Consider the following 12613-nt stretch of genomic DNA (forward strand, 5'->3'; position numbering starts at 1 on the left):
TGTGCCTCGCAGAGCAGGGAAGGAAACAATGGCAGCCGCAGAGGATGGAGGTCCTTCAGTCCTTCACAGGCTGCTATCATTTTGCCCTTTTCACAGAAGAGTCGGATGGGGGCTCTGTTACCAGCATGGAGGTGCCTCACCCCAATTTGGGGATAGCCCAGAGCCCAACTGCCCTGTCTCCCAGCAGCTGGGATGCAGCCCCCCCTGCTCTCTGAGAAACTGCAGCCTTGCAAGCTCAGCAGGGCTGTTGGGCTGTGCCGGTTGCCGCAGGGCCAGAGAGTGTGTCAGGGCCATTTGTTTGCTAGCAGGGATGTCACCAGGGTACCCCGAGTGCCAGGTCAGTGCCTGCCAGCTGGGTGGTGGCTGCTTTGAAAGGCTCCCTTGAAGGCGAGGTGCTGTTTGCAGGGTGCTTTGCCAGCCGGCTGGGCACCTCCCAGCACGGAGGGGAGAAGGTGGCAGTGAGGGGTGGGCGAGAAGTACCAGCGGTTCTCACAGCTGCCGGGCTAAGGGCAGCGGGGCCATGGGACCACACGGGAAATCCCCGCAGCCTTGCGCTCGGCTGCCGAGACATTGGGAACACAGTTATTTTTTCTCATTAATCTTCAGTAATAAAGTCAGCATCGGAAATCCCAGTGGAGCTTAGATCTGTGGGATCAGGAGGTTTGCGTGAGTGCTGTCCAGCAGACAGCGAGCACCCTTACGTGCTCTCCTTCCGGCTGTGGCCGGGGCCGCGTGGCCCTGGAAAGCAGACAGCCTCTCCAGGCACGCCGGGGGCACGGCTCCAGCTCTGCAGACCTCCCGCTGCTTGGAGGAGCCCAGAGCTTTGCCCTGTGAGACCCCACGAAGGAATTGGGTCTGTCCCTTAAAGACTTTTACCTACTTTACCTTTTTCAGTCCTGGGTGGGCAAATCCCCTGGTCCTGTGGTTCTGCCACAGTTCGGTGATGGATGCTCTGTAATCTCTTCCACAGCCCCAGGGTGGGGGTTTAATGAATGCACAGAGCAAGCTGGGGAAATTGAGGTCCAAATGAGTGATGAAGCTTCATGAGAGAGGGTCATAAGGAAGCTCTACTGTGTGCTGGGATTGCAGTTGTGCATTTTAGCAGAGACTTATCTGAAACACTGAAAAAGAAACTATATACCATTGAACAGAAACAAGGGTTACACAGAAATAGTTTGTATTATTTTCTGCAGACCTTTGTCCAGTAAGAAATGTTTGGTTTGTGCATTTCAAGGCTTTAGACTGCTAAGAAAATATTTCCAATAAGAAACTACCCAGACCTTCCTTTTCTTCCCACGACAGCTTAATTTCTTTAAGAGCCCTTCTGGGAGAGCTTTTTGGAGATCCAAGTGCACCCCGAGGACCAGATTGTCTTGTGTACACAATGGCTGGTTTCCTCCAAGAGCACTCTAGGTTTCTGCCTTGCAACTGCCCCCTCAAAAGCCACGTGGAATCTCCCATTACACCAGATTTATCCCGGGCTCTGTTATTTCAGGACTTTATTATCCAGTCTAACAACTTGCCTTTTATAGAAGGCAGCCTCTCTGCTTTGCAGTTTCCTGGTTCCCACTGGAACTTTTTAAAAATTAGCATCATATTTAACAACGTTGGCTTTTTGGTAGATGGATCACTGTAATTCTCACCCAGGCGAGTATTTGGCAGTTCATCTGAGTGCTCCTTCCGGCAGATTTTTAACCATGTGTTCTAAAAATGGGGTTAAAGATATTTTTTTTTTTGTTTTTCCTCCCCAGTGCCTTGGGACAGTCATGCAAATGTGTGTGCCCTAAGAAATAAACCTAGTATGAGCTCCTTCACAGCAAAGGCCAATGTAAGTAACTCATCAAGCTTTTCCGTGATGGCTCTTTCCTTCTCATAGAGCCTGATCACGTCCTGTCCCCGGGGCTCTCTGGGGAGCTTTCTGCTTCTCACATAGTCATGATTCATTTTTATGCCTTTAGGACACTTTTCTCAAATCTTCTGTGGCCAGCCTTTCACCTGTAACTTTCCAGAGCTTGTATTCTTTTTTTACTCTCTCGTCTGTATGCAATTTTCACTTCCTTTAAGGTCTTGACACTTCAGGTGTTCATTTCCACTCCCCTGTATAAGGACATCACCTTTTTTTAAGGCGAGCCTACCTCTCATTTCCCTTTTGACATCAAATATGACTTTTAAAGTTACCGCTTTTGCTCTCACCAGGACAGTCTGGTCAGTAATTACGGCTCCATGGCCCCTCATTTGTTACCTTTGAACTAAGTCCTGTGCACGGTTCAGGAGTCACTCGGGTAACACATGGTGTGGGCTTACACCATCCCACTGCCTCCACCAAGCCTTTGAGGTCCAGCCCAATAATTAAAACGCTTGTGTAGAAGGAAGGAGACAGGGGATCCTGGCTCCCTCCACTTGCTGCATCCAAGTCACTGACACAGGAGCCATGGGTGAGGTCGAAGAGGAGAAAACCCTGGAAAGCAGTGTCACCCAGAGCACAGGGACTCTGGCCAGCTGGGAATTCGGGAGTCACGTCTGTCCTGCATCCCAGCTGCAGAGCCGCCAAGTTCCTCGACCCCAAGCACAAGGCCTGAGAATGGCCGGGGCCACGGCTGGGACACAGTGCTGCTCCTCACGCCTGCTCTGCGCCTGCGGCAGGGACCTGCTCCCTTCCAGCACCCGGGCAGCACAGGGCAGGGGCAAGCCCACCCCGAGACACGCACAAGGCTGGCCTCACCTCTTGCACACGCAGAGCATCCTTGGGAACAGAGCTGAGCTCTGGTTCACTTGTGTCCATAAGGAAAGCCCAGAGGAGCCTGTGGTGACAGGCATTTTCAAGTCAGCGCAATTATTTCCGTGGTGTTCATGCTACTGTAGGTACTAAAGTGACAGCCTGGATCTGAGCAGCAGCATCCCTGTAGCAGCCCCTCTGCACCCAGAGCAGATCAGCAAGGACAAGGCACACGCTGCGTGTTTGCAGAGACCTACTGCAGGCAGAGCCAGCGCCCCAGGCACATCAGCAACCGCTGCTGAGCTTCCAGGAGCTCCGCTATCCAAGCAGCACTGGTGCCACCGTGTGCTCTGCAGGGCGCAGCCTCGGCACAGGCAGCTGTGCATGCTCTCTGCTCTCCTGTGTCTGTCTACAGCACGGCCACTTGCCTGTGTGCGTCCCTTGAAGTGACACCAAAAGACACAATCTGTGAACAGATGCGGTTGGGTTGGCAATGTGCAGGAGACAAACAGCATTTCGACACAAAGTTGGCACAAACAGACCAGTCATAGGATTTTATTTAAGGCCTGAATTCAAGAAATCACCTGGATTACACCATTTTTACCTGGATTTGCATGCTGGATCCAGGCAGCAGAGCACATTGTTTCTCCTCACCCGCATTTTTGATCACTTGACAGAATCGGCCACGGTGCAAAGTATACCTCTATCTCCACATCAGCCATGGAAGCAGCCCACTCCTTTCCCACCCGTGCATTCATCCTCGGTGCAGAAGAGCATCTGAATGGTGAATCAAGCTCTTTCCTGCCCATCCCTTTCGCTCAATGTGCCCTGCTGTGGCACTGCCTTTCCCAGCTCATGAATGGCCCCATTCTCCAGCACCTCCACCCTCCCCTCGCTTGGCTGCAGCACACTGGCCACCATAGCCCTGGCCACTGTTTCCACAGGCACCGAGTAAGCGGTGGGGAAGACCTGAGCCACAACACGCAGAAACTGCTGGGCCATCCACTCCGCGGGGCGGGACTCCTGGCGCTTGCACAGCAGCACCCTGCAGAGCAAGGAGGTAAGGTGGGTCAGGCTGAAACCATCCCCTGGGGAAAAACTAGAGACTGGGTTCTCCAGCTGCACCGGGGCCCAGCCCAGCTTGCTAAACCCACGTGGGGGCCATGGGGCTTTGGCAAGGTCCCGAAATGCGACTGAGCTGAGCCCTGGGACACTAAACTCCTTTCCCCGCATTACTGCCAAAAGCAGGATGCCAGTTCTGCCAGGCAGCAAGAGCATAGTACAGCTGAAAGGATACAGGTGAGTGTCCGCCCTGCATAAGGTCAAGGTCTGTGCGGAGACAAGCTTTGACCTATGTCCCCCAACCTCTGCTCTCAACCCAAGCCTCTTCTCCTTGCATGGCATGTGACACCAGCACTGGGACAGGCCATGGGAAACTGCTGCGCTTGATCCCTGCAGTACTGGGAAGCAATGTGCTCATCCAGGAGCTGCATTTGCAGCTGATGGCTTTTTCCACTTCCCTCCCCAGCCCTCCCCTTAAGCATCCTTTCTCTCTTTCTCCATCTCCCAATCCACGGCCCTGGCACACCTCCACCTGAGTCCTGTGCCCTCCCTCCTCCACCGCTACTCACGCTGGCCGCAGAATAGTACAGCGATCAAAACCAACAGCCTGGACCAGGTTCTCCACTTCTCCCTGTCAGAGAAGTCAGGCAGGATGAAAGGAGAAAAGGATGACTGAAAGCACCATTCCTGCCACCCCATGAACTGGCAGGAGAGAGTCGTTGAGCCGTGGGCAGGACGGCACTAATGCCCGTGCAAAGCTGGTACAGGCCAGGCACCGCCTGGGCAGCGAGCAGCTCTCCAGGGAAAGGCAGCACGGGCGAGTGTCCAGGGTGGACACGCTGACTGCTGGTCAGCAGCGCACCCTTGCAACCCTCACGCTAACTGCAAGCGGACGCTCCTGAGACAGCATCTGGACACGGTGTCCAGCCTGGGGATCCCGGCACAAGGCACTGGCAGACGGCAGTGAGTCCGGCAGATGTTGGGGGCTGCAGCACACAACGTATGGGGAAAAACACTTTCGCGATGGGTATGGTCCCACCTGGGAAGCCTGTGGGCTCTCCACCCCAGATAGATAGTTCACATCTCACCTGGAGACAGCCCTGAGCCTCCCCACCTAGCTGTGAAGCCACGCCAGTTTGGGGCTGGGGAGCCTGGGTCGGGCTGGGGACCCCAGCGGGTCTTTCTGGTGGTCTGAAGAGGGAGATGGATGCCGCATGCGGGTGCTGCGCTGCTTTGGACGAAGCCAGTGGCACGGCTGTCCTGCCAGCCCCCTTCCCTCACCCCCTTGTCCCCCAGCAGCAGCAGCAGGACCCTCGGAGCCATTTGCACCTCCTGCCACCTCAGCGCCCGCTCCCCGCCCCGGCGCCCCAGGAGCCCCCAGCCGCCCCCTCACCTTCACGCGGAGGTAGAGGAAGCGGCTGTGCGGGTTCGCCCCCCCGGAGGACTGCAGGACAAAGTGTTTGCAGCCCCCTGCCCGCGCCAGCTCTGCTGCCTGCGCCACGTAGTCCCGGTCCACACGCACGAAGCCATCCTGCGGGCGAAGGGGAGAGGGGCTGAGCGCGGCGGGGAGAGGGCAGGCGGGACCCCCGCCCCCCGGGGTCCCACTCACCGCGCCAGCCTTGGCCCTGGTGGTGCCCAGGCAGCAGAAGCCAACGTCGTGTCCCTGGAAGGCGGCGGCGTGCTCGCTCAGCCGCTCGAAGTCCACCACCGCCTGCTCCTGCGGGGAGGCCGAGGGTCAGCGCGCCCGCCCCGGCCGCCCCCCGCCGCCCCCGGCCCCCGGCCCCGGCCCCGCGCACCACGGCCGCCCCGCTCTCCTCGCCCAGGCTCAGCCGGCGCCGCCCGACCAGCGTCACCCTGGCGAAGAGCCGGCGGGCCAGCAGCTCCCGCAGCAGCGCCCGGCCCGTCTCCCCCGAGGCGCCCAGCAGGAAGCAGGCCCCGCCGCCGCCGCCGCCGCCCGCCGCCGCCATGCCGAGGGCGCAGCAGCGCGGTGGTGGGGCGGCCCCGGGCGGGGAGCGGCTGCGCTGCCGCCGCCCTGGCTTCCGCCGGCCCGGCGTGCAGCGGCAGGGCGGCCGCTGTCCGGCCTGGCCCCCGCCCGGCGGCGCTGGCCGCGGCGCCGAGGCGAGGGGCGCCAGCGCTGCGGCACGCTGCGGTTGCCCATGAGACGAGGCCTTTTTCGGGGGCTGGGGAGGGTGCCCGGGAGGCTGCAGGGTCCCTGTCCCCCCGAGCAGGGAGGGGGCCGCCCCGGGGGACCCCCCCTCGCCTCGCTGCTGCTCCCAGCGCGCAGGGAGAGACGTCTGCTGGTGTCCCCGCTCCTGTCCCTCCGCCTGGTGACCTCGCGGGTGGCAGAGCCACGGCAGAAAGCGTCCCCGGGGGGATCGGTGCCCTCCCTGCTCAGGCGGAGGGGATGTGACCCGGGAGGGATGCTCAGAGGGGCCTGTCACCTGCCGGGCGGCTCCTCTGCAAAACCCACGGGGCTCAGTGTGCACGGCCGACGGGGTGCCCCGTGGCTGTGTCCCCTGGGCAGGAGGTGAGTCGCCCCCCCGGGCACCAGCTCCGGACCAGGCCGCAGCCGTGGGGCTTGCACCCCAGCAGTGACGGCAGCCCTGCTCACCGGGAGCAGCCTCGCGGTGACGCCGGTGTGAAGCAGCCGGCGGTGGCTGAGGAGCGAGGGGACGGAGCCCACTCCTGGGGGACCCTCGCCGGGCAGGTCTTGGGGCGTGTGGGCAAGCACAGACACCCTGCTCCAGATCCCTGCCTGGAGGTTGTCCTTCTGATGGGGACGATGGCAATCAGTCATCACGGGGGGGGGGGGCAAGTCCCACCAGGAGCCAACCCGGGGCACGGCTCTGGAGCGGGCGCATGGGCACCAGGGGCTCTGCGCAGCCGCTCCCACCGGTAGCGTCGAGGGGCCCCACAGCACCCTGATCCCGTTTGTCTTGATTCCTGGGGAGGGAGGTGCAGAGGCCTGAATGGCTGCTTTCAGGATCAGCCAGGCGGTTTTCCAGCCCGGCGTGTCTGCTTGGCCGAGGGCTGAGGATGAATCCCTGGTGCACGTGCCACATGCGAGGCAGGACGCGCGTCATGACCGTCACCGGGTTAATGGCCGGCATCCCGCTCCACCTGCCAGTGTGCCGCCGGCACCCACGGCCGCACGCCCCATCCAGCGGGCTGCACTCCGCGGATGCAGGCAAACCCAGGTGGGAGCAGGAGGGGGAGGCTGGGATGCAGCGGGGCTCGGGGTAGTGGGACAAGTGCTTGGGAGTGGGAGGGGAACCATACAGTGTGACAGTGCAGAGTATCGGCAGCAGCGTGTACGGGGCACATGGTATGCTCTAGGGTTTCACGGGATGGTGGGATAGCTCTGGGGAGGGATGGGGTCGGGATGCATGGGGGCCACTGCTCATGGTCTGCTTCTCCTCCACGGCAGGGCTCGGTGGGGCCAGCCAGGCGCCGGGGCGCCGCTCTCCTGGCAGCATGGAGGCACGGTGCCAGCGCAGCGCGGCATTTGACTGCATGCCCCAGCCGGCAGCCTGCTGCCCTGACTGGATGGCGGGGCTCCCCGATACCCTGCCTCTCTCCCGCCTCTCCATCCCTGGCACCCACGACTCCCTCAGCCTGTTCGGCGGCCGGCGCCTGCGGTGCCAGAGCTGGGGCCTGGAGGCCCAGCTGGCAGCGGGCGTCCGCTTCCTGGATGTGCGCTGCAAGCTGGCGCGGGGCGAGCTCCACGTCTACCACCTCTGCACCTTCCAGCGGGCCAGCCTGCGGGGGGTCCTGCGCCGCACCCTGCGCTTCCTCCGCGCCCACCCCGGCGAGGCGGTGCTCATGCGCATCAAGGAGGAGCTGCCCATCTTCCACCGGCCCGGCTTCGCCAGCCGGCTGCACCGCTGCTTGCTGGAGGAGGGACAGGGCTGCTTGTGGTGCCGGGAGGAGGTGCCAACACTGGGCCAGGCACGGGGGAAGATCGTGGTGCTGGAGGCGCTGGCGCGGGAGGTGCTGGGCATCCCCTACGAGCAGCTGAGCATCAGCGACGCCTGGAACGTGCTCTCACTGGAGCGCAAGTGGGCCCGGGCGCGGCGGCACCTGGAGAGGGCGGCCGGCGGGGACCCCGCCACCATGCACCTCACCTTCTGCTCTGGCAACGGGCTCTTCACCTGCCCCGAGGAGGTGGCCCGCTTTGTGAACCCCCGCTGCTACCAGCACCTGCGGCGCCGGAGAGGGCAGCCCGTGCGCTGGGGGGTGGTGATCATGGACTTCCCTGGGGCAGGGCTCCTGCGGCTCATCGTGGAGAGCAACGCCCCGTGGGCCAGCGGACGCATCACAGCGGTCCCCGGCACCCCCACAGTACCCTCGCGGCACCCCCGTGGCAGAGGGGACGGGCGCCGCAGATGGCACAGCTCCGCTCGCTGCCCGCGCCGGTGTCCATCGGGACGGACACTGCTCCCAGCCCCACGCCCCTGCCGAAGAACGTCAGCGCCCGTAGAGAGAAAGCGGGTTTCTGGCTCTTGCTGCGTGCCAGGAAGCCTTCCCGTGACGATGGTGTGACAGAGGCGGCAGAGGAGGGTTGGCGGCTGCGGTCGGAGCCAGGCAGCCTTGAGGAGCTGCCCCCTGCACTCCGCTCTCCCCTGAGGAGCCAGGTACGGTCCCGGCGCAGGGCTAGGCCAGCCGAGCCCCCGGCAGAGCAGCAGGGACGGGTGGAGGGAGAAGGTCCTGCCTTGCCTCCTCTCGGGCCAGTGAGTCCACCCGAAATGCCTCTCTGCAAAACAGTCCTTTTCCTTTCAAGGGTAAATAAAAATAAAAAGAAGCTAGGAAAGCACTCACTGCGTTGCCTTGCCATTTCCTAGCAGAAACAACCTCTTGCTTTTGCTGCTCAGCTGTGAAAGAGCCTGCACCCCTCTGCCCATGGCCAAAGCACAGCTAAATTTGTGTTTGTAACCATCTTGCTCTTAAAGCAGAGCCGCAAGAGGTCAGAGGAGGAGGAATTCATTTTAAAGGTGACAAGTGGTTAGGGACATCCTTCCCCTCATTATATTAGCTTTTGTTTTTTTTCTTGCAGGGGCTTGCCCCAAAAGTCAGGACTGTTAGAGGCAGCTTCAGCAGGTGCCATCGACCTCGTGCACGGAGAGATGGATGGCCACAGCAGCGGCATTTCAGATGGGGCTACCCCGTCCCTGGGATCGCACACCAGGGGAACACTGCACAGGGCAAAGCCTGGTGGTTTGCAACAGTGTGGGCAGCATGGACAGGGCAGTTTGTAGATGCACAAAAGCAAAGTGGTTGAGACATAAAAAAGACCTTAAAACACGTGTTGTGCCAGCGCCTGCCCTACCTGCAGAAAACAAATCAGCAACTTAAATAGACTGGCAAGTTGCAGGACACAGTAGCTCCTTGGAGCAGAAAGATAACCAATATCCCAGAGGAGAAAGCATCAAACTGCTGGCTGTGCTGAAGCAGGGAGGTGAGAAGAGGAAAGCTCAGCCCTGGCCTGCCAAAAGGTGAAGAACATCCTCAAGGATGCTTCTGTCTCAGGGGAAAACGCAGCTGGGCTCAGTGCCTGCCGGAGGGGGTGCCACAGGATTTCCTGGCCGGAGGAGAGGACATTGTTTGCTCCGCAGGGGCTGGCCCTGGCTGGAGATACAGCTCTCGGTGCTGAGTATGTTCATCCGCTGGCCCTGCGGTGGCTCTGCTCGGGGAGCAGGGGAGGACAGAGCCCATGCTGCCAAGAGCCGGACGGGAGGGGAGCAGGCAATAATAGTGCACAGGGGGTTGCGGAGGTGACAAACAGAGAAATCTGTCTCTGGGCTTGCTTTGTGAGACAGGAGAAGATTGAAATCTCTGCATTAAACCAGACGTGACAAAAGCACTGGTGATGTCTGGGGTGCTAGTGGCCTGCTCCAGTGGCTGCCAATGCCTCCACTGCCTGGTTTGCCCCCGCGCCAAGCCAGCATGACAGTTCTAGGTATCGCTCTCATGCCGGTAAGACGGGTGCCATCGAAGCAGGGCCAGGCAGGTCGGTGGCCCATCCCGGTCTTCCCGGGACACGCAGTGCTGTGGGGAGCTACGCAGGGTGCAGGCAGAGCAGTCGCAGTTCCTAGGAGCAGCTCTGCATGCTGGGTGGTTCTGCTCTTTCTTAGGGCAAGGGCTGCCTGCATGGCTGTGGGGCTGCCCCTGGATGCGGCACATCCCCGGAGCTGCACCCCAGCACCCCGTACCCACCTTGTGCCCCGGCTCGCTGGCAGGGCAGAGGCGCTGCCTGGGATTCCCCGGCTGGGCAGAGCCACTTGTTTACTCCCTACCACAAAAGCAGTGAGATAACTTCGGCATTATCTACGCCCCCGGCATCCTGTTTGGCAAACCCTTATCTGTGCCATGCACGTGTTGCTGCTGCCAGGCGCCAGGGAGCCAGCAGGCAGCGCGGGCAGGGGTATGTGGCTGGCAGCAGTGCCCAGTGAAAAGGCTCTCCATCACCCATGTGGCAGGGGAAAGGCGCGAGGCAGAAAGCTGTCCTACAACTGAGATCAAAGAAACATCTCTGAGAGGGACCAGGTGGGGTGGGCAGGAGTGATTTGCCCAACACTACCCCTGCATCCCACAGCCGGGGCTGCCCCAGCACCGCGAAGTCCCTGTGGGTGGGGGTGCAGAGTGCCATGGCCCCTGGGCTGTCTTGGAAGCATCCCTGTCCTTCTGGTCTCTGCTAATCCTTGCAACCATCTCACCCCCTCCAAGCCAGCATGGCACTCAGATAAGGCCTCTTCCTGTGGCCAAACACTTTCAAATTGTGAGAAAGATTTTATTGGGCGCTGTGTTCCTCCAGGGCCATCGGAGGAGGGTCCAGGTGCTCAGGCTGCAGGCCAGGCATCGCGCTGGGAGACGTGCCCAAAGGCACCCTGCAGCTCAGCGACACCCTTTGGGTCAAACATCCCCTGGTGACCTGCAGTGGGGGGTAGCTGTCCCCTGCCTGCACTCAGGAGGTGCCTCTAAAGCCTCAGGGAGAGCCACCTCAGTCCCCAGGGTGGAGCAGGGGAATGGCAGCAATGGGGCTGCACCCCGGTGGGGTGTGGGTCCTCACCAGCACCACGCCACGCTCCTGCAGGGGTGCCACCAGGTCCCTCCTCGCTCTGGTGGGCTGCTGAGCCCTCCCCGGCAGTGGGGGCGAGGGGGGCTCCCCAGGAAGGTGCATGCTGTATCACTGGCGGCAGCTGAGCCGGGCGAGCTGTGTCAGGGTGACTCGGTTCCTCTGTGGTTTGCAGGGGGACATTGCACAAGGAGGGGAACAGGCTGTGCCACCATAGGGCGGGAGCCTCTGCTGAAAACAACGCAAGTGTGCCTTTGCACAGGGAGGGGGTGTGGCGTGGTGGTGATGGGGCTGCTCCTTGCACCCCCTGCCCCCAGGGTCTTACTCCCCACCAGGTCCTGGCCGCTCCCTGGGGACACATTTCTGGGTGCAGCCTGGACTTGGCTCTGGAGCTCTGCAGAGGCTAAGCCCTGGGGCATCTGCCCACCTCTGCCAGTGCCCACCTCCCCATGCAGCACGTACAGCCCCTGGCGCTGTGGGTCCCATCCACACCTGGGCACTCCCAGCGCTGTCGGGATACTCGTGCAGGCATCACAGCCTGCCCTATGCATGACACCCTGCCCGCAGCACGGCCAAGCACACCGAGAGGGAGCAGAGCATCAGCCTAGGCGGGCAGTGGCAGCTACAGCGGCCAAGCCGCTTCCCCCTGGCAAGCCCTGTGGTCACAGCCTGTGGATGGGTTGCCCAACCACGCCGGCTGCACAGCACCCTCAGCAGTAGTTTGCAGGTGGGAGTGGGGCACCTGTGCCCCTTCCCCACAGATACAGCCTGCGGCAGGGCTCTCACAGGAGAGAGAGCATCACCTCCGTCTGTGGCTCAGGACCAGGGCACAGCAAAGGAAGCACATTTCCATTCCTGATCCTTGCAGAGTCCAGAGGCACAGTGAGGAGGTGACACAGGAAAGCATCTTTGTACCTGCTCCCTCGAGCCCACGCCAAGCAAAGCCCTGGCTTGCAGCTTGCACTGTGCCCTCGGAGAGGCGGCTGGGGGGACAGGATGCATCATCCCGCCACCTGGGAAATCCCTGCGCTGCTCAGCCCGTAAGGCAGGGATGGGCCCTTCCTTCATAAGTGGGGCAGCAGGATCCCAGTGGCGAGCCTGTGGCTGCCATCCTGAATCCTTCCCAGGGAGCCAGCCTTGGAAACCACCCGAGATGCGAAAGGGCTCCTGGCGATTAGCCAGCTCCCAGCAGAGCTGCAGAGCTGATTCGGGTCTTCTCTTCCTCCTACCACGTGCACCTTTGTCCACTACCTGCAAAGCAACCCTCAGTACCCATCCTGCCGTGCAGGACCCCCTCTCTGAGCCAGGTACCTGCAGGCACGGGGTACCTGCCCCCACAAATAGCTTTGAACTTGGCCATGTTCTGCCCCTTGCAGCGGGAGCCTCTAGGTCTCAGCCACCTTGCTTCTGTTTTTAAAACAATAGCAGAAGCTATTTGTAGTTACAAAAATAAAGGTGGGAGTATTTTTTTTCTACTGCTCTGCCCTACCGTGTCGGGCTTCAGCAGAAGTGAAACTGGCAGGGGCAGAGCCTGCTCCCCCCAGGGCCGTGCACCCGCAAGCACCCCTCTGGCTCCTAGTGGGTCTCCCACCACATCGGAGAGGCAGCTCCCACCCTGCCCAGGTGACCCTCAGCATTTGGAGATGCTCTCCTGTGCCAGCAGCTGCCCCTCAGCCTCTGACCGCCTGGCTGCTTCTTCTCTTGCCGTAATTGCACACCCTCTGCACATGAGCTGCTAGAAAGCGAGCGCTCCTGAATTACTG

General features: G+C 61.1%; 2 protein-coding genes across 3 annotated transcripts; one reads left to right on the forward strand and one right to left on the reverse strand.

Annotated features, from left to right (window-relative positions):
• Positions 1-3306: 3306 nt before the first annotated feature.
• On the reverse strand, positions 3307-5745 carry HTATIP2 (HIV-1 Tat interactive protein 2; the record flags this gene model as incomplete). Of its 2 annotated transcripts, none has more annotated exons than XM_082313247.1 (5): positions 3307-3761; positions 4348-4409; positions 5172-5309; positions 5388-5495; positions 5578-5745. In XM_082313247.1, the coding sequence occupies 5 exons, from the start codon at positions 5743-5745 to the stop codon at positions 3506-3508; spliced, it is 732 nt and encodes a 243-aa protein (XP_082169373.1). In that variant the 3' UTR covers positions 3307-3505. The 2 variants fall into 2 exon arrangements, with proteins under 2 accessions (XP_082169373.1, XP_082169372.1); XM_082313246.1 differs by having other exon boundaries at positions 5575-5745.
• A 1507-nt stretch (positions 5746-7252) lies between these two features.
• Positions 7253-8320, forward strand: LOC309590293 (1-phosphatidylinositol phosphodiesterase-like; the record flags this gene model as incomplete). The annotated part of the gene is made up of 1 exon (XM_082311414.1): positions 7253-8320. The coding sequence occupies one exon, from the start codon at positions 7253-7255 to the stop codon at positions 8318-8320; it is 1068 nt and encodes a 355-aa protein (XP_082167540.1).
• Between the last annotated feature and the right edge of the window lie 4293 nt (positions 8321-12613).

This window comes from Platalea leucorodia (genome assembly GCF_965183815.1).
Source record: "Platalea leucorodia genome assembly, chromosome: 5".
NCBI lineage: Eukaryota > Metazoa > Chordata > Aves > Pelecaniformes > Threskiornithidae > Platalea > Platalea leucorodia.